The sequence below is a fragment of the Podarcis pityusensis genome (assembly GCF_964106645.2).
Source record: "Podarcis pityusensis genome assembly, chromosome: 7".
Taxonomy (NCBI): Eukaryota; Metazoa; Chordata; class Lepidosauria; order Squamata; family Lacertidae; genus Podarcis; species Podarcis pityusensis.
In genome coordinates this window covers 35,299,593-35,321,234 of record NC_138031.1, presented here as the reverse complement: position 1 = coordinate 35,321,234, position 21,642 = coordinate 35,299,593, and the positions used below count along the sequence as shown (strand labels likewise).

The window sequence follows — 21,642 nt, the reverse complement described above, 5'->3', positions numbered from 1 at the left end:
AAGCTCAACAACTTTTACCTGTACCCATAAAATACGGGGTAGATCACTGCCAGTTTTTAACTCTGTAAGTAGAGTGCAGTCTTTTGGGAGTTGGCCACCCCTGGTATAAGAATCCAAGCCTAAACATACTTGGGAGTAAGCCTCATCAAAGTACAGTAGTAGGAACTTAGGAAGCTGTCTTATACCTTAGGCTTAGGGCATGTTTAGGCTGCTCACAAGGCAGCTTACAAGACATAAAATACAATACAAATATATAATATTATATAATCTAAACAACTACGTATTTAAAACAAACGCTTGACAGAGTATCAAGCCATATTATTGCACAGGGCTACTGCAGTCCTAAAATAATTTTTAATTTGCATTTTGCAGTCCTTTTTATAACGACAGTACCGATAAAAGCGAGTTGCGAAATGCTACCGTAGTAGCGGACTGGGACCTAGTCCGGACGAGAAAAGAAACAACAGTCGTACAGCTTTGCTACGCTCTGCTAAGTAATCATTGGCTGTTGTACCGAGCGCTCCGCATCGGCAGATGGCGCTCTCGCGCGATCCTTCAGTACTGTTCACGTGAAGAGCAAGAATTTCCCAAGTCACCCGTCTCGATGGTAAACTAACGTCTTGTGACCCGGATAAGGCGGGAGCTGAAGCCTCACCTCCTGCAACGGCATACGATGATTGGCCAAGAGCTGTAGCCGGTGCAGCTGGCGGATTGGTTGTTGAAGGAGACGGGCGGGGGAGAGATGAGGAGCGTGTGTGGGAATGAACTGCCGGGACTTGGCGGCTGCTGAGGTGACTGAGAAAGGAGTATTACCGGCAGGGCGAGGCGGTGAGTCTGAGCGGCGAGGGCGGCGGCCCTCTCCGTTCGTGCTGCGGTCCCGGGGTCCGCTGCTGCGGTTTTAGCCCTTCGCGCGGCCCTTGGTACGGGACGGGCTTTTGAACCGGCTTCGGAGGGGGCTGAGGGAGAAGTTGGCCGTCCGGACTTGAGGATGCCCACACAGGCGCCTGATGGGACCGGCCAATCCCGCCCCGGTGCGGCCGGGGGTGGGAGCGAGTGGCTTGGCGGGGGCCGCTGCCCCAGAGCGCCGCTTAGTCCCAACATTTCGTTGAGAGCACTGTTGCTTTCCCTCCGCTTTTCCTAAAAGCGGGCCTTGATCCGAGGCACACTCCAACCTGGGAGCATGTAGCACTGTAGCGCTAGCGGTAAAAAAAAAATGAGGGCGAGGGTGCCTCTGAGCATGTGCAGTGCCCTCCCTCCTCCCCCCCCCCTTGAGTAATCGCAACCCGCCGTCGCGTTGTCGAGGAATAAGGGCACAGAGTAGGCAGAAAAGCCTGATTTCCAGGGTTAGGCCTAAATCTGGCCGCTCCTTGGGTTACAAAATAGGCACTCCTTTTTTTCCCCCTTTTTTTTCAGAAGTCAAGTGAAAGGTCAAAATGCTCCGCCGTCTGAGTTCTCTCTTTGTCTCCAGTGTGAGGACACTGGTTAGACAGCGGCTAACCTTGAGAAGCTCTGTTCTTTTCTCCTACTGCGTCCTAGTAAACAACACTGTGGGCCATCGCTGCTAGCACTTTGAAACTTGCCTGCCTGTGCCAGCTCAGTGGTGACTTCTGTAAACAAAAAGCAGAGGCGGGGAAGCAAGGCATTTTGACTTTTTTGTCGGTACTGAGATCAAGATTTGTTTTTGCCATATTTGAATACATTGACACACACACACATCAAAAACTTGTATCTAACATAGCTAGACCTAGTTCATTCTGGTGCTTCTTACATTGCTAGGTATATAAAAACAAGTTGTGCAGAGAATAATAGTGTGTAGAAAACATAGCTGCATTTAGGTGGAAGTCATTTAGAAATTGCAAGTTACTGGCTTCTAATGCTGATAGGGAAACCCAGTCACATGGGTAGGGTATAAATAATAAAATAATAAAATTATTATTATTGAGACAAGTATTTTTAAGGTAACATAAAAACGAGGACTCTTTGTTCTTCAGGATTGTGTGTTCTGTTAAAGCTCAGGCAGCATTTTGGGAAAGGAGCCATAGACCAATGGTGGAACACATGTTTTGCATGCAGAAACTGGCATCTCCAGTTAAAAGGATCAGGTAGCAGGTGATGAGAATGCCTGAGGCCCCAGAGAGCTGCTGTGAGTCAAGGGAGATAATACGGGGATAGATGGAAGTATTATGATCTCTGATACAAAGCAGCTTCCAGTATACTGTGCTTATTGTGGCAACCAGTGTTTGTACCGCAAATGAAAATTCTCTGCACCTATAAATTAGGCAAATGTTTTAAAAGGAATATAAAAGCCTTGCATTTCTGTTTCATTATCATAGGTATTTGTAGGACTTTAAAATATGAACATTATTGTTTCAGACTATCTAGCTTAAAATGGGGTTTGCCAAAATAAGTGGCAGTTCAAGAAAACATATCTCTGAACTGCTTACAGAATAATTGCAACTGAGCAACATGTGCAAAACTGGTAATTTTGAGTAGCAAACCCTCACCTCTAGCCAGATCATTAGGTTGATTCATCCTCAATTAGTGACCACAAAGTCAAATGGAATGTGAATAGGGATTGCTTATGTACTCTGAGATATAATGCATATATTATGTTCTTGGTATCTTATGTATTACTGGGTATACTTAGAAAACACTAAATAATATTCTAAAGCACATAAGGGATCTAGGTGCTGCAGGCTTACAACCTACTTAAAAAAGAAGTAGTGGGGGAAGGAATGAAGAAAGACAGGAGTGTAGATATTTAAATCCAAACGGCACTTGCTGGCTGCTGTATGCAATGAAGGTTAACTGTTTGTGTCCCCTGTTGCCAAATCAGCCATTTGCATTTTGAGGTATATAAATTGATTTTTCCATTAGTTTGGGAGTTCCATTACACTGGCCTAGTTTGCATGTCACAGTAAGTCACAATTCATCTTAAACAGTGTTTTAATTGTGAATGTGGCTGTCACGTGGGTCCCTATGGCATCCCCCCTGTGCAGCACCCACACAGCTCAAATAAGCAATAACATGACTTGCTGTGTAGCTTAATTTTGGGCCATGCTCTATTTGTTTCAAATAAACCAAGTGTAGTAAGCATATAGCTCAGTCGGAAGAGCATGAGACTCTTAATCTCAGGGTCATGGGTTTGAGCCCCACATTGGTCAAAGATTCCTGCATTGCAGGGGACTAGACTAGATTATCCTTGTGGTCCCTTCCAACTCTAATACCAATATTTGTTCCTGTGGCAACTCAAGGTGACTATGAGTTGTATTTCATGAATTTCTACTCAGAGTAGACCAATTGAAATTAATTACTCCAAGTAGGTCTGTCATTGACTACCGTCCTATATGTTTCCTCCTCCTGGACAGAACATTTTAAAGGTCAGGATAAAAAAAATACTTTAAAATATTGCTTTTCTTGACAATGCAGCCTGGCTCTGTAAGCTGCTTTTCTTAGCTGAGGAAGCACAGTTAGGATATGGCAGATGAGTAGAGGCCAAGGAGGGGATTTGTTGCTCAGTGGTAGAAGAGCACAAACTTTGCATGTATGAAGTCCCCATTTTGATCTTTGGTATCTTCAGTTGGAAGAATAATGTAGTGGAAGAAAATCTGTCTAAGACTCTAGAGAGCCAATTCCAGTCAGAAAGGCTCACCTGGAAGACTGTTTCATCTTTTTCCTGTACAGATAGGTACAAAAAGTTAGCCATGTTAGTCTGTAGCAGCAAAAGCAGAAAATGTCGTATTATGGCATATGAGTTCATGAATATAAGTCCACTTGCATCTGATGAATTAGTCCACTTGCATCTGATGAATAAGTCCACTTGCATCTGATGAGTCTAATCCCTGAAAGTTTATGTCATATTACATTTGCTAGTCTTTAAATGTAAATGTGGGTAGGTGGCATTGGTGGGGGGTTTTTTGGGGGGTGGGATAGGGGTAGGGGGATAATCACAAATAAGTGGCAGTAGAAAGCCATGCAGGTACCCATAATAATTTCAGATTGCTTTGTTGAGAAGCCAAAGGGAAGTCAAAGTTTGCAAAGAGGGCTCCTAATAGTTTCCCCTTCTACGGCTTCCAGAATAGAAACATGGAATTACAGTACGTATTGTCATGTATAGTTTTGAGAATGGGGTGATACATTATTTCCCAGATGGGTCAGAGAAGAACTTGCTGCTAGCAGATATTTGTGCTTTCTTAAGAAAGTATTCTTTAGTCTTCTGGAATGATCCATCTAAGTCTAAGAAAATGATTCCAGGTTCAAAGGGATACAAAATAAATGGCAGCCCTGAACTGCATACCATGTACTGCATGTGAGAAACTGTCAACTGAACAGCTGCACCAGCATCTCAAACATCCCATAAACGGTAAACCTCAAGGCAGTACAACTTAGGTTGCCTGTGCCAAGTTTCCACATGAAGATATTATTACCTAGGAGTGGTAAACTGTTGACTAAAACAAGCTTGTAATGAAAGCACTGACAATGAATTAACTACAACAGTTCTTGCTAGAACTGTCCCAAGTGTCTTGTAGTCATTTTTTTAAAAATTCCATTCAGTTTTCCCATTATGTAGGAGATTAAGAAGTTTAACAAGTTTCCAAAATGATCATAATTATGTTCACATTATCAAATTCGTCTTCTTTCTTAGAGGAACTAAACTGAGAGCAGTAGGTATTTGTAGGTTTTTTGATGATGTATGCATTTGATTCAAAAATCCTGAAATACACCGTTTTCAGACCAAGGGCATATTGACCTCAAGTTGCCATGTATATGTGGGTATGCAAGACCAAAGTGTAAATGGAGACATGGTGAGAACTGCAGCTCTCAAGGCTATTTTCTGAACAACTTTCTCACCAACTATTTCATGCTATCTTAAATCAAGTTTTATCATTTATTATTTGTTTCTGTTATAAAAAAAAAATAAAGGACAAATTTTGGGCATTTGTCACAGGACTGGAAGCAGTATACGATTTAAAAATTGAAACATTGTGGGGTAAGGCTTAGATGTGCACAAGATATAACCAGCGTTCCTTGTGAGAGGTGTTTGAATGAAATATAAGCTTATTGAAAACATAAGCTCTTAAGAATCTTGTCTTTTAATTATCACTAGTACTTTCTTGTCAGTTATGTTCCATAGATACACAGATACACACATTCAGAGTGGAATCCTGGCAGCTACATTCTGAACCACCTGAAGTTTCCAAAGGCAGCCCCACATAGAACATATTGCAGTAGTCTGGTTGGAATATGACCAAAATGTGGATGACTGTGGCAGAGTCATCCCATTCATGTTAGGGGGGCAGTTGGCATACGAGCCAGTGCTGATAAAACAAAAACCCAAAACACTCCTGGTCACTGATACTTACTGGGTTTCCCCAGTCAGTGCCAAATTCATGAGCCCTCCCAAACTGCACACTTCTTCTATCAGGGAGAGTACCAGTCCATCCAAAACCAGTTTTAAACTTTCTTCTGGAACTGGGGAACTCCCCACTCACAGCATCATCTTGCTCTGATTCAGTTTTAGCTTGTTTGCTGCATCCATCCCAGAACTGCCACTCGATACAGTCATACCTCATATTATGGATGCTTCAGTTTACGTGTTTTCGGATTGCGGACTGCGGGAAATCCGGAAGTACTGCAATGGGTTACTTCCAGGTTTCGCCACTCGCGCATGCGCAGAAGTGCTAAATCACGCTTCGCACATGCGCAGAAGCACCGAATTGCGCCTGCGCAGACCTGGCGCTTCAGGATGCGTACGCTGCAGATTGCGGACGTGCCTCCGTCGTGGATTATGTCCACAACCCAAGGTTCCACTGTACTGGTTTAGGATTTCAACAGCCTCCTTGGGAACTGAACATGGAAAGGAAAGGTAGAGCCAAGTGACATCAATATACAGATGACCAAACCTGCTTGCACCCTAGAACTTTATTTTCAATTTATGGAAATCCTACTTGACAGCTTTGACAGCGCCTGAAAGTGAGTTTACAAATTACAATCAATAAATACTGATTGCTTACTTGCGGTGAAAATTGTGGACTTAGCTTTTTTTGATATGTTTTCTTCTAGATCATTTCTCATAGTTTGAAAGAGTTGCACACAGATACTCATGGTTTCACACTTTTTTTTCCCCTCCCCAGAGTGACTATGGAACATTTGCATTCCAGCAAACTGAGGTGGTTAGCTTACAAGATTGTGGAAACCCTGCATTGTTCCAGATGATTTACTGGATTAAGCACCTACTTAGAGTGATCTTTGAGAAAGCAGCATTAACTATGGAATCAGTAAGTGTTATAGTGAAGTACAGACCTGCCTGGCTGTTAGGATCAGTGTGAAATAACCTATTGACAGTGCCACCCTTTTGAGGGTCATGGGGCAGTAGTGTTTGAGAGTATCTTTTTGTGCCTGTGGCCCCCAGGTTATAGAACTCCTCCTCCAAAGTGCATTTGGCCTTGCCATCATACACGTTTTGTCAACACATCACAGTATGCTTTTTTGCCCAGGAGTTAGGTGAATGTTACATTGGAAGGGGTAGTCAAATCTCTGTACAGTGGTACCTCTAGTTACAAACTTAATTCATTCCGGAGGTCCGTTATTAACCTGAAACTGTTCTTAACTAGAGGTGTGCTTTTGCTAATGGGGCCTCTTGCTGCCGCTGCACCGCCAGCACACAATTTCCATTCTCATCCTGGGGCAGAGTTCTCAACTCGAGGTAACTCTTCCAGGTTAGCGGAGTTTGTAACCTGAAGCATTTGTAACCTGAGGTGTTTGTAACTCGAGGTACCACCGTATAAACACTTAAATTTTTTTATTTATTCAGGCTTTGATCCCATCCTTCACCCTAAGGTTCCAAGGAGGATTACTTAAAATTGGGAGAATAGATTAAAACAATAAAACATCAATTAAAATATAATTTAAAAGAAAGTGGAGCTTGAAGTCACTACTGATCCTCAGTAATTTCAAGCCCTGCTTAATTGGTCTTGTATTTCTATTTTTAGCATGGCTTGTCATGCTACGAAAGAGAAATGACTCACCTTAAGTCAAGGAATTGACAAGTGAGTGGGCTTGTTTGTCTGCATCCATTTCAAAACTGTCAAAATGGTGGTGGAGGAACTCAAGGTCTGGCCCACTGGCCAGATTCATTTCCTTATCCTTGCTCTGGTCTTCTGTCCACATGAGAATTCCAGTGTAGATCATCCTTGTTAAAACATAATGCATGAAATCTCATGGTAGCTGTTCTGACAGCCGAACAGATTTCCTTCCCCCCCTGCACATCCCCAAACCTGCCCTGTTCCTTTTTTTTGGGGGGGGGGGAATGAAAAAGTTCCATTGCACAAGTATTTGTGTCTTGATGGATGATGCTGCACAATGTACTTTTCTTTATACAGAGGCATTGCAATGCACATCTGCATATTTATTCAAAAGTGCATTAACGGGCTTACTCCCAGGTGATCTGGATTTGCAGTGAAACTTAAAGAAACAAATTATTTCCATGATAGGCAGATCATGTTAGGCAGTAATAAAATTGTTTTTCTTTTATCCTTCCAGTTGCTTTGGTCTAGTAAGCCTTATGGTCGCGATAGAAGTATTGTAAGGAAAATTGGCACCAACCTCTCACTGATACAATGTCCAAGAGTTCAGTTTCAGGTAAGATTTTAAATATTTGTTTCACTTTCCAGAGGGAAATTAAATTAATCTTAGTGGTCAGAGCAAACTAATAGGATCTGGGTCTAGGCTGTTGGTAGGTTTTTTCATCTGTGAATTTGAAAGCTGTGTCAAATATCTCATAACCAGCATACTTTTCTCTAATAGGAAACTACTACAACTGTCTAACAGTTTTAAACAAAACAGTAACCATCAAAAATTAAGCAGAGATCATTCATTCATTCATTGCATTCATATATACTGCCTTTCTGCCAAGGCAGTTTACAATTTGTAAGTATGAAAAGAAACAATATAACATGGCGAGTAAAGCAGGCCATGTAGTTTGTCTATACATGCCTCCCTTGATCTCTTCCTCACAGGACAGATGGTGTCCATCAGCTCAGGGGTGGCCAGGGAGAGGGGACAGTGTATCTGAAGCAGGCCTTGATGTTTTACATAGGGGGGAGGCTTCTCCAGGGAGGGAGACAATATAAATATTGTCAAATAAAGAGAAAAAATTTTCTTGAAAAAAGCTTCAAAGGACCAGCTTTCAGGATGTACTAATGTGTCAGGTGAGGTATTGGGAGTCAGAGAGAGAGAATGGACCTGTTTGAAGCGCCTAAAACTTATAGCAAATGTGTTTGTGAGCTTACAATACTCACCTCTTTGTGCTATACGCCACTTAGAAGGTCTGAAGAGACCGCCAAGTATCCTCCTCTTAGGAGCTGGAGACACACTGCAGCATTTTGTTGAAGGTTCTGTATAATTATTAAAATTTACCTTTGTCATTATGTTTTAATAGTTTACATTCTCTATCTTCTGAACAGCCTGCTAACCCAACAGACAGGTTTTGCACATTGTATAACTTCCTTTAAAACTGTACCTCTGTTAGTTGTTTTTAAAATTGTTGAATGTCATGGGGAAACGTCTTAAAATACATCTTATGGGAACATTTATTCAGCAAGATATTGTGAGTTGGAAGCTTAATAATATTGACTCTGGGGAATAGTAGCGATAGCTGTCATTAAACATCTGCCTACAAGTCCAGGGAACTCTTCCAGTGAATATTCTGGTGCCCTTCCTAGTGTAGATCTATGCTTTGAAAAGTTTGCTTTCATGAAAATAAAGTTAAGCAGTTTTAAATCTTTTCTGTGTCTCTGTCATCTTAGAAGAGGGATTTGTCCCAGTCTTCTTCCTATTGTAAAGAGGTTATGCATGTTGTATTAACTTGCTATAGAGTAACTTTGTGGAGCAGCAGAGCCTATTACTGCAAATGTTGAGTGAGTGATTGTCTCTAATGCAGCTAGAAATTGGCTCTGAACTTGGGAATTTTTTTATGGAAACAGAGCTCCTTTTGTCTACAGCCCCAGGAGTCACATCTATGACTCTTTTTAAATCCTGGCATGTTGACAGAGTAAATGGTAATTATCTTCTCGGATGTTTCCTTCACTGCATACCCGTATTCCCATTCTGTGTTATTGTTATCAAGCTTTGGAAATGGGGTTCAGCAATGGCTTGTTAAGGTGAAAAAAATCTGTATATGGCCAGCTCTTACACAAAGACTTTCTATATGCTTAGAAGGGAGAGCTCCAATTGCATTTACTCAACCCACACTTTGCCATGTAAAAGCTGCTTGTGATTCAGCTGTGTTAAGAAAGGTCAGACAAAGGATAAAAAGTATCAAGAAGCTTTTAACATGTTGTGTTTTGTTGTGTTTTCATATATTCTGTTGGAAGCCACTCAAAGTAGCTGGGGCAACCCAGTCAGATGAGTGGGGTACAAAAAATAAATAATTATATTATTATAACTACTAGAGAGTTGATAGGGACACAACTCCCTTGTTACAAGAGCTTCACTGGCTACCAGTCTGTTTTCAGACACAGTTCAAAGTGCTGGTTATGTTATCTAAAGCCCTATACAGCTTTGGTCCAGGCTATCTGAAGGACCATATTCTTCTATTCAAACGTGTCCAAGCTCAGGTCTTTGGGGGAGGTTTTACTTTTAGTCTTGCCACCTTCACAGGCATGCCTCATGGGGATGCAGTAGAGGGCCTTCTTGGTGGCTGCTCTGAGACTTCGGAACTCCCTAAAGAAGCTGGACTAGCTTCCTCCTTGTCCTTTTGCCAACAAGTGAAGTCTTTTCCCCCCAGGCTTCTGGAAACTGGCTGTTCTTAAGGAAAGGCCTCTTAATAGTGTGCTGTACAGTTGTTTTTTACTATCTGCATTTTAGTAGTTTTTTACATTGTTTTAATTCAGAATACAATTTAATTACTTTTTAACAATAACCATTTATACCAATTGTGTTTTATTGGTATTTGTTTTAATTTTTGTGAGGCACAGCATAATTACAATTAAACAGAATAAATAAATAAATAACAGTTTTGTGGCACCTAAAAGACTAACAAATTTCTTATGGCATAAGCTTTCATGGACTACAGTCCACTAAATCAGATTAGCTTACAAAAGTATATATTATAATGTGTGACTTTTTAGGATGCCACAAAATTCTTCATTTTTGCTGTAAGATACAGTACTAACATTGCTTCCCAGCTGGAGGATTAATATATACAGGTATACACTTTCATAATTATTTCTTCTCAGTGTTAGCCTGGAGTTGTATAAGTGCATTTTTGAGTTGTGGAAACACAGTTAAATGGGATGGAGTTGGATGAAAAGTCCTAAAGATACATAGAATAGTAGACACTTTTATTTATAACTAAGTGAAAATCAGATGGAACAAAATGGTGAAACAGGGCTGGGGAAGAAGTGTTGGCACTTCATATAAAGGTGGAGAGAAATAGATACATAGAATCTTTGAAGGGCAAACAAATGTAATAGAAATACATGTTTCAAATATATAAAGAGCATTATTTTGACTTTTAGAATAATATGTGTTCCTTCAATATAAACAAGTGTAACCTTTTTGGAATCTTAGTTCTGTAATAATACAAGTCATATTGTGATTATATGCCAAATGCCAGATAAGTGTTTGTAGGCTGAGGGTGCCACTGCCACCCAGGATTCTGGTTTTGCATATGCTTGTTCTTCTGTGACGTTTCTGACAATAGTTCCACAGATTTTAAATAAAACTGTGTCCTTGTGAAGCATGCAGTTCTGAAGTTACTGTTTTAATTAAACGTGATTTACAATAGCATTCATTCTTCAAATTTGAAAGTGGGAGGAAATCTTTCAGGGAATTTTACATTAGTTGTGAATTCTGTGTTTTTATTGTAGTCGTATGACAGTAGCATTTAATTTTACTGAAATCTTGTGGGTTCTAAATTGTTCTTGAAGAGAAAATATATTCAAGTATAGTAATGATTTTAAATTTATGACTACATTGAAGTTAGCTGTTTCAAAATACACTTGTGTGATACATTAAAATGAGCATAGTTTCTAGCCTTTTTATAAAAGGTAAAAAGAACAGATGTTTCCTTCCTTTGTTGGTCCACCTGCATTCAAACTTCTTTGTTACACACTTACCTGTTTCCAGTTAAAATGGGCTTTGAGGTTTAGCTGTTACCTCTTAACATGAAAATGGACAGCGTCAACAAGGTTTATTTGGGAAAGAAAGGAATAGGAAGCAAGGAATAATATTTCATCTCTATCTGCAAAATTTTCTCACTGGCCTGCATCCATAAAATTATTCACCAGGAATAAGAGCTTTGGCCCTCTGGTAAGCCAGGATTCCTGATAATGAAGAGGATCCTCACTCACTGAAGTCTGTTATTTGACACTGAGCTTTTGAGCCTGTTCTACTGCTTGAAAGCTCGGTAGGACATGAGACCTTTCCTCTCACTTGCAGCAGTGGGGAGAGGTTGGTTCTTTCTGTGCTGCTGACCATGCAAAAGCAGCACAAGGGATTGGCTTCAGCCTGCTCCAGAAGCCCAGCACCACAGAGACAAACACCCCTCTGTAAATCCTTTGGCATGTGTGCCAGGGAGGATCGATGGTGAGCACAAATGATGGCTTTCTCTGGAACTGAGCCAAGAATGTGTGAACCCTACAGATATTTCCAACAAAAGTGGGAAGCAGCTAGAGGAGATAGTATGCAAACATATTCTTTGGGTACAGTTAATGTGGTTTCCAAGCTGAAAAGGTTATTATATCCATTCCCTAAATTGAACAGCCTTATATTACTCAGTTGTGAGGATTTGATATGTGTCACAGCAGCAGAATCAGTGCCAAGGTTGAACTCTTGCTTTTTTCTAGATTGTTGCTACACTGAAACTTTTCTATAGTGTTCTCTCTTTCCCTCTTTTTTCTTTCTTTCTTGCTTTAGCTATTATATCACAGGATCGTGCACTGAACCTGCAGTAAGTCAGTTTTGTCCTTTCTCATTAAACTTGATTAAGCTATTAGTGCATGCTTGTAATCATAATGAACTGCTATTAAGAACCATAAATCAAATTAACTTTTAGAGCCTTAATTTTCTGCTTGATCTTACATAGGGGGCTTTAACTGCTGCAAGTTTTTGTTCTGCAACTGTGGGAGAGAAACTGTTGAGGCAATCCTGTGCACACTTACTCAGAAGCAAGACCCACTATATTCAATGGGACTTATTCTGCTCAAGTGGGCATATGATTGCGGCTTTAATAAGACGTTGTGACTTTAAAGTTGTAGTATAGTTGGACAAAGAAATGTGTGGTGGGTGATTTGGATGCTTGCCACAGACGGGGATATGGGACTCTTGTACTCCCATCAGCCCTAGCCAACATGGCCAGTGGAAAGAGATAATTGGAGTTGTAATCTAACATCTAGAGGTTTCCATGTCGGCTGCCCATAACCTAGAGACTGTGAAGCACCAAGAAGATAAAAAGCTCTAAACCAGCACTTCTCAAGTTATCTGATGTGATGGATCAGCTATTCCCTCCCCTAATGTGCTAAGAACTAGTAACATATTTGGTCCCTGAAATGCCCCACCCAACCTGGGCTGTGTGGAGTTGCCAGGGGCCAGCAACTGATGACTCACAGAACAGCACTGGTCCATGGACCACCACTTTACAATAATATTAATAATAATACAGTAATAAATTTATTATTTATACCCCATCCATCTGGCTGGGTTGCCTCAGCCACTTTGAGTAGCATTGCTCTAAACCACTATGTGCCTGTACATATGGGAGCTCAAACGTGGTTTACATTAAACTATTGTTAGTGTGAGTCACAGTTGAGTGTCATGTCTTAATTGAGCTTCAAATGTAGAGTTTAAAGCTATACTGCAACTTGCTATTTTAGTCACCTTGGAAGTCATGTCAGAATAACCCAGTGATAGCCAAGGGATAGGTGCACTTGACAATCTCTGTCTTTCTTTCTGTCTGCCTGTCTCAACAACTAGATCCACACAGAATATGTAATAGCAAACCTCTGCTTAGGCCTGTAAATTTGGCTCCAAGTCTTTAAGGCTAGAAAAATATTTCATATATTTGGAGTTGGCCTAGGGAAAAAAATCCACAGTTGCTAGACAGCAGTATCAACCCTTTATGTATTGATCATGGTGCTTTCTTAGCTTTGTTGGCAAATCTGGAAACAGATACTATTTGACATTAGAACTGCACCCACATCCTCTGGCCACATAGTGCATATTATCAGTGTACATCTTGCACTTTCTATCTTTACTCCTATTTCTCACCAAAGTATTACTAACTGGAAGAGCACATTGAATGCAGACCAGGTTTCTTACTAGCTCTGCCATGTAAAAGATTATTCCCCTGTTTACTTTAATCTTTAATCTGAACCTTCTTTTGCATGAAAACATTCCTTTTTGGCACTTTGAAAGAATGGCACTGCTAGATGCTTGGTGAGATTAGAGAATTGTCCATGGACTGTAGTCAGTAACTATTAGCTTAGGTAACTTTCCAAATTGCCTGGCGTTGTACACATTGGAAAACATAGGTTTATTTGCAATTTGTTGTACTGTATTAATTCATGTTTTGTATTTCATAGATTAATTGTGCTAATACTAAAATTTCTGAGTTTAGTTCACATGCAGTATTCTTTGTGGGATTTAACCCTGGTGTAAAATCTTTCTCCTTTTCCATCTATTTCTCTGTGACATAATAGGAGGATGTTTCATCCTTCCACTACCCTCAAGGAAGTAAGACTATGTGTGAAATCATTGTCGACTTAGTGCTATTTGAATTCTAATATGTAATCTTGTCCACTCAAATCTAGCTTCCATCTCAGTCTGCAGAAGGCAGTCATTCTAACCCACTGAGAGATGATGGAGTGGTCTCCCTTGCAGATGTGGGGTGGGTTGCTGAAGAAGAAAGTGAAGTCTTTACACGGCTCAGGTATGTTTTTTGAAGCTGCCCCTCTGTGGTTGATTCTTTAAGTCAACCTGTGTCAAGGGAAGCAGCAGTGTGTTGAACTGAACTAGGTATCCTGTTCATTTGAATGCTGTCAAGTGTTGTTTTCACGCGTAGAGAAACAGCAGAGTCACCTAGACAGTCACAAGTTTCAGCACCCATGGCACTTGGAAGATAGGGAATGAACAATGTAAAGGCAGGTGCTTCCAATGTTTAGATTATTGGGTGTAGGCTAGGACTCTGTAATGTGATGTAAACCCAAAGAACTGCCTCTGGGATGCACCAGTTTCATTTTGACAATATGAGAAGCAGAGAGTTGACATATTGGTGAAGTGGGGTTGGGAGGGCATTGGTTCCATTTTGCATTACTGAATAACGATCCTACAGTCCATAAAGCAAGAGATGACTGCAGAGAAAGCCACAGTATTGCCAGTGCTCTCTTCCATTCCTGCAGAAAGTGATATGCTGTTATGAAGTGTTTCACATTAAGTGTGACTATAGGTTGATGTGTATTGCTGTGTTGATAGTGGCACATGAAAATATTTTGGCTGCCATTATACATTAAATTTACAGAAAGATGAGAAAGGGGTGACTGTGTCTTAATGAAAAAAATCAGATTTGGGGAATTCAATTTGAAGTGAGAACTAGCTAGTTGTGGCAGTCTTAATAGCCTATGCAGCCATTCCCTGTTCAAAGAAGTGGGGGGGGGGGAACGACACCTCATGCCTTTAGAAGGTTTAGGCTGCATAAGATGCTGTGCACATGGAGTTCCAATCACACAACAGGACTTCCCCTTCCTCTCCCCCTCTTCTCCTCACCACTGCTCCCTTTAGCTTGCTTGATAATGGGTTTTTTAAAAAAGTACTACTGTATATTGTTTTGTTGATTACAGATCAGACGTTTGGTCAAAATCCCAAACATATCCTAGAGGTGAAGGCTGCTCAGGAAGAGATCCAAATATTCAAGTACCTTTGCCAAAGCCATTGCAAGAAAAAGAAGACTCCAAGATTGCTGTGGCCACAAATGATGAAGCTCTGCAGAAAATCAGTGTGCTAGAAAATGAACTTGCCAGTTTAAGAGCGCAAATAGCCAAAATCGTAAGCTTACAAGAACAGCAGAATATGACAGCAGGTATTTTTTAAAAAAATTATAACAAAGCTAATTTTATAATTTTTCTTTCAAATTGACTTTCTTTCCAATGGGTCTGATTATTCTTTGCATTAGAAGTGGTGACTTCCATAGTTGTGGTATCTCACTTCTTAACTCACCTTGACAGGAGAGAACTAGAAGTGGGTCATACTTTGCTGTTCCATCCACTGGACTATTCATGCCTTCGTAAACAATTGCAGAAACATAGGCTCAAGGTGATATTGAGTCATTGCTGTGTTATCTGACATTGTTGATTTTAAAGGTGCTGAATGGCAGTAGTTGAAAAAGCTTGTCTGATTACTATTCTGATGTCTAAAAACAACTTTATGAAAGCTTCAGTTAACACATTTTGGGTGTTGAATTATTCTTTAAACCATATTTCCAACTTATTCATCTCTGATTAGTGACTGCTAAACATGAATTGGAAGACTGCCAGTACTTCTTGGAAGAAGTATAAAGACATTAACTACTTGATTGCCTTGCATTCCCTTTCCTTTGTCTCATTTATCCCCTCTTAATAATCTACTTTTTCATAGCAGTCTGAACATGACAGCGGAGGGTATTGGAAGGACGAGAAGAACAACCTTGTTTCCTAGCTGGCAAGGTCTTTAGTATTGCACGTTAAATTTTCTGAGACTGCTGCCAAAATCAACCCAGTATCTGCAGTTGTAAGCTCTAAAGCACTGCTGCACTGTTCAAATATGTTTGATTTGGTCATCATTTTATAAGATGGCTGGTGATGGCTTATTATTTATACATTTGTCATACTTAAAGACTTCTAGCATTCTCTAGTGGCTTAAACAGAATCCACACCCACTGGGTAGAAATTTTAAAACTTGTTCAACACTAGTAAGCCTAGCCAGAGAATGGGGTTCCAAGCCTTTTTGGCACCCTCTACTCTTCTTGCATTTCCTTCCTAGATAGATGTCTGTCCCTAACTGAAAAATACTACATTGCTTTGATGGGCTTTGTTTTTGAAATGATAATCATTATTTACTGAAGAATATTGTTGCATAATTAAATGGACTATTTTGTTACAGCTGGAGTAAGTTCTGCAGCATCAGTTCCTGTCCTAGCAGGAGTGCCAGCACCGCCCCCGCCGCCCCCACCCCTTCCACCTCCACCACTGCTCCAGCAGAGCACTTCTGCCATTGATCTTATTAAGGAGCGCAAAGGAAAAAGAGTAAACTCTGGACGGACTTTTATAGATGATGATTCGAAGAAGCCTGAAATACCAAACATGCTAGATATTCTCAAAGATATGAACAATGTAAAGCTGCGATCTGTGAAAAGGTGAATCTACTACAGCTCTCTGTTCAGGAAGGTTGGGGGGGATGGGACTTTCAGTGAGGAAACCTAACAATGAATGGTTCCTTAGGTTACATACAGAAGTAAGTAGCCATTCATTTGCTTAATCAAGGTAACACATACCCCACTGCAGCCCCCTCTTGCACCATCATGCACGCTTTCGGATTAGGAGGAACATCACATCCCTCTTTAGGTAAAGTTAGCAGCTCAGGGCCAGGAGATGTGCTGTATCAGATAAGAGGCTGGAAGATGTGTTGTTGTACTTGTAGCTGGTAGTACCAACCCTTCCGGGTTGGGGGGTGGAGAGAGAGAGAGAAAGGAAGCCAGTCTTTTTGGAGGCATTTGAAGTGTCTACAACTCAACGGTTTTGCTCTATTCTTTTGAAGACCAGAGGAGAGCACCAAACGAAAAGCAGCCGACCCAACAGATCCTGCCGCACTAATAGCTGAAGCTCTTAAAAAGAAATTTGCTTATCGATATCGAAGTGACAGCCCAAGTGAAACTGAGAAACAGGCTCCTGAATCTGACACAAGGCTGGTAAGCACTGCATCCAATTTATGATTCACTGGACTCTAGTGACTAGGATTTTAATCCTCCCTCCCAGTTCTCCCTTGACCTTTAAAACTGTAGTTGTAGCCAACTGCATATATCTTAAGGATCATGCACTGGAAGTTGACCTGGCTTGCCACTGGAATGTGTAGAAGTCTCTCTGCCCCCATGCACACAATTTCTGAGGAGAGCTTTTCTGACTTGGACTCTTTCTGACATGCTCCAGCCAGCTGCTGGAGGAGCTGGCCTGTGTAGCTGTGAAACCCTTCTCACATGTGGAGTGTAGGATTATAAAATGGGTCTGTCTACAGAAAATGCAATGGGGAGCATGAAGATGCAGGCTGCTAGTCTGTCTTATTTTTTACTGAACAGACTGGTGAAGTTAGCATGATGTCATTTGTCTGTCCCTCCATTAGCCTACTTGTTCACTTGCATGTAATTCCTTGCTGCATATGAACTAGGAAAGTTGTTAAATACTATAGGGCAACCTTATTGTTAAGCCCATAAAAGTTACTAGCCTGCCCAAAAAGCCTAATCCTGCCTTTTTTTTTCCTCCTAAAAGGAGCCCCTCTTTTACCACTTTGCTACAAATTTCTATAATTTTTACTATTTATTAAATTTGTATATTGCCCTATACCCATAGGTCTCAGGGTAGTTCACAGGATCAGGCTAGCAGTGCAGAAGGCTGGCAAAGGGGAAACAAAGCACTCTCCTCCTTTGCCAGTCTGCCTTGCTACCACAGTAGCTGCAGAGAAGGGGTCTCACTGTGTCTTAAAACCTGCCCATCCTTAGCAAAATTCACATACCCATGTGCAGACTCTTGATCCCCAATGGCAACCAGAAAAATAGTTAAATACAAGCCTTCTATAGAGCAGCTGCAATATAGTGCTAGATTACTGAGGGCAAGGTGAGCAGGAAGCTTCTTTTCTAGTCTCAGAACAACACTTACACTGGGGAGAGGGGATTTCCCAGCTACAAAGGCCCCCTATATGTTCTATTGTAACAGTCAGCTATCACCAATAACTGGGCTAACTTACACAGTTTGTCCCATTGCTAGTTGGTCTTTAGACAGAATGGCATCAGAGGGTATGTTGCAACTATTGTTCATTATTTCAGTTGGTGGTCAAGAACAAGTATGTAATGAAATAACTGGTCACTGTACTAGAGGTACATAGAATTTAAGGGGGTTTGGAAGACAAGGCGGACATGATGGTGAAGCCTAATTCAAACTAGAGAGCTTCTTGCCAAACAAAGGTTTACTTGTACTTCAAGAATGTTGAACACAGGGTTGACTCCATTTAGTGCCCTGGTCCTAGCAGAAGTGTTTTTGATGCTGCAGGTGCCTCTAACAGAAGATGAGGCCCTTTTTGCCAAATCGCTTTTCCCCTAGCACCTGCATGAGATTGGCCCCAGAGAGTAGAGGGGCCTTGTGGAGTAGCAGGGAAGGTGTAGGAAGAAGGAGGATTTGTCAAAAACTTACCCACATCAAGCTCTTCTGTCAGCAAATGCGTCTGCTGCATCAAATGCCCTTATACAAGTGCAAGACCACTAACTGAATTCCACTCTTTTATTTATTTGACGAGATTTATATACCACTGAATCAACAAAAACCTCTAAACAGTTTATGTAAAGCATGAACTAAAAATCAAATGTTAAACATTCATATAAATAAAATCAGCAGTTTTAAAACAAATGTAAATATTTATAAACCCTATTTGGTTTTTAAGCTCCATTATTTCACTTCTGGGTTTGCTTCTTAAATTTCTCAGTTTTAAAATTGATCAGGAAAAACCACAAGTAGAAGAAATGTGTAAGAATGACTTCTGAGTACATGCTAGCAGTAGCCTGTAGCCTTGGTGTATGAACTTACTCCCAGTATATGCAAATCCTTGTGCTTACTCTCATTCTCTTTTTATAGTTTGGGCCACACATGCTGAAGCCTACAGGAAAAATGAAGAATCTAATTGAAAACTCTTAAGCAGGGGAAAAAATTACCTCACTACAAAAGGACTTTTTACAACTACTTCTGCCTTTTTGAGAAACAAGTGTTTTGTTTTGTTTTAAAAAATCAGGGGGCTGAGTAATAGGTTTAAGAATATAAATATTGTATTGTGGTAACACAGCTTTTTAGTACAGAAATGTCAATGTGGTATTAGAGTATTAATAGACAATATAAGAATGACTGACACTCTTAAACACCATGTGTACAATAATTAACTTTAAGTTATTATAGTTCCAGTGCAATAACTGGTATAATGTAAGGGTAATTTTTAATGACTTATTTTTAGTTTGTTACACATTAATTTTGAACTATGTTCTGCATTTAGAAATCTCATGCTGTGTTTTCAGCTTCTTTAAATGAAGCACTCAGACTTTACTAAAGCTACTCTACCTCTCAAACACTAACCTTGAAGGAGGCACGGCTTTAAAAACCTTATTTATTCTCCAGCAATACAAACGTCAAAATTTAGTAATTATCTTTCAATAAAGCAACTCATTTTTGCTTCAAAACACGTTACATTGCAGCATATTTATAGGCAATAAATTAGCCAAAGTTTGGACTATATTTTTGTACAGGACTAAACATTACAACTGCAATAGAAGTAATGCTGCATATTCTGTATTAGGAAACCAGAGCAGAATATATAATATACCAATGGAAGGATAAGCAGGGCTTCTTCACCTCAGACCTTAAACTGTCAGGTTACAGAGCCTGGGTTATATTTTTCTTAGTTGTTCTCTTATGATCATTCTTGTCGACAGCTGCAGTATTTGTCCCAGCAACTTGACTGGTACCAAGTCCAGTCAGTTCAGTAGGAGTTTGCACTTTTACAGGGAACAAGCAACTGAAGATGTAGAGCATGACCCATCCTGGCTAGGTTTTTTGGGTGGGGGAACCAACAAACTGAAAAGTTGTATTTGGAAAAGGGTACGGTGTAGCTCTGTTTTTGTGCTGCATAAAATTTCATTTCTAGAAATAGAAGGCAATTATTTTGTGAATGCTTGTTACTTAGATTACAATAGCAAGATCCAGCATTGCAACAGCAGATACAGTGAGACTTCACCTCCTCCCCCTGTAGCCCATCAATGTGCTCCAACCCTCAACAGCATGTTTGAGGGGAGTGAAATGGCAGAACTGTTTTCATGTGCAAGTCCACTGACACCCCATGTGGTCAAACAATTATCACTGTTTTTCTATGAAGAGCTAATTTAATCTAGGTGGCATAGTGTCCCTGAAATGTTTGAAAACTTTCATTTTTAAGTTTTTAAATTTAGAACTTTGTTTTACGGATTATTTTTTATCTGATCTGTAGAATGCTGCAAGATGCCTTAACGCCAACTGTTGTTTTTCCACGCTCGTGTGCATTTAGCCCTGTACCACCAATGTAAAAAGTTAAAATCAGAAAGATACTTACTGGCTCTTTATTTCATTTTTTGTACATCACATAGCTCAGTCGGTAAAGCATGAGACTCTTATTCTCAAGTTTGTGCGTTCAGGTTCCACGTTAGGCAAAAGATTCCTCCATTGCAAAGGGTTGAATTACATGACCATTGTGGTCCCTTCCCACTACAATTCTATGACCCTATGACTAATGTATGCAGGCATTAGTTCAGTGTTGAGGCAGCTGCTACAAGTACACTGGGAATAGGATCTGGAAAGATCTGATCCATTAAGGGCGTACATAGCAGAAAAAATCCCACTGGCCTGGGAGGAAAACTCTATTGAGGCACAAATTCATAATAGAATTAGATAACAAGTACTATAAAGCTCTTTTCAGGTAGTTCTGGAAAAATCCCTAGACCTGAATTGCCCAGCAACATTTATATAGTGCTGCTACTGAGTTTTCAAACAACTTCACGTGCATTATCGAATTACAGTGGTACCTCGGGTTAAGTACTTAATTCATTCCGGAGGTCTGTTCTTAACCTGAAACTGTTCTTAACCTGAAGCACCACTTTAGCTAATGGGGCCTTCTGCTGCCGCCCCCGCCCCCCCACCGGAGCACAATTTCTGTTCTTATCCTGAAGCACTGTTTCTGGGTTAACAGAGTCTGTAACCTGAAGCGTATGCTGAAGCGTATGTAACCCGAGGTACCAGTGTATAATCCTTACAACAAACCTGTAAGGCAAGTATTATTCCCCATATGGGAATGTCGAGACAGAAGGACTTGCTTAAGCCCAGGAAGAGTGAGATTCAACTCAGGAGTGTTGCTAGGAGACAATCCCATCATCCCTTGTGGCACAGGCTAGTGGGAGTCTATCATCTTCAGGAGGGTCACAGGTTCCACATCGTGTTTGTAGAGGTAATAAGAGTACATGTAACTGTGACATTTGGTGATAGGTGGCTGTTCAGTAAGTTTTAAACATTTTTTAAAACTGTTAAATCCAGATTTTTATTGTATACATATTTTTAGGATACATTTTCTTACATCAGTCAAGGAAGGCTGTAATCCTGTACCTATGTATTTAGGAATAAAATCAGACATAGGCTGCAATCTTGTATATAAGAAAATGTATCCTAAAAATATTTAAATGCCTTAAAAAATGGGTGCAGAACCAGAATGTACAGCTTTGAATTCCTCAAAATAGCATGCATTGTGCTAATTGGTTATTAGTTATAGAAGTTTGAAGTCACACCACCATGTTTCTCTATGGCGCTTGGACCAAACCTAGTCCCTGATCATCTGTTT

At 40.4% G+C, this 21,642-nt stretch overlaps 1 protein-coding gene across 1 annotated transcript; it reads left to right on the top strand.

The window, feature by feature from the left end:
- Nucleotides 1-627: 627 nt before the first annotated feature.
- On the top strand, nucleotides 628-20,362 carry MTFR1 (mitochondrial fission regulator 1). The gene is made up of 8 exons (XM_081013586.1): nucleotides 628-828; nucleotides 6,135-6,278; nucleotides 7,543-7,641; nucleotides 13,812-13,930; nucleotides 14,838-15,076; nucleotides 16,135-16,387; nucleotides 16,789-16,939; nucleotides 18,870-20,362. The coding sequence occupies exons 2-8, from the start codon at nucleotides 6,213-6,215 to the stop codon at nucleotides 18,927-18,929; spliced, it is 987 nt and encodes a 328-aa protein (XP_080869712.1). The 5' UTR covers nucleotides 628-828; nucleotides 6,135-6,212; the 3' UTR covers nucleotides 18,930-20,362.
- Nucleotides 20,363-21,642: the final 1,280 nt, after the last annotated feature.

Excerpts from the sequence above, each read along its gene's own strand:
- MTFR1 (XM_081013586.1), top strand. The coding sequence starts at position 6,213 with ATGATTTACTGGATTAAGCACCTACTTAGAGTGATCTTTGAGAAAGCA. Across the intron at positions 13,931-14,837 it reads GAAGTCTTTACACGGCTCAG|ATCAGACGTTTGGTCAAAAT; the intron begins GTATGTTTTTTG and ends TGTTGATTACAG. Across the intron at positions 16,388-16,788 it reads AAGCTGCGATCTGTGAAAAG|ACCAGAGGAGAGCACCAAAC; the intron begins GTGAATCTACTA and ends ATTCTTTTGAAG.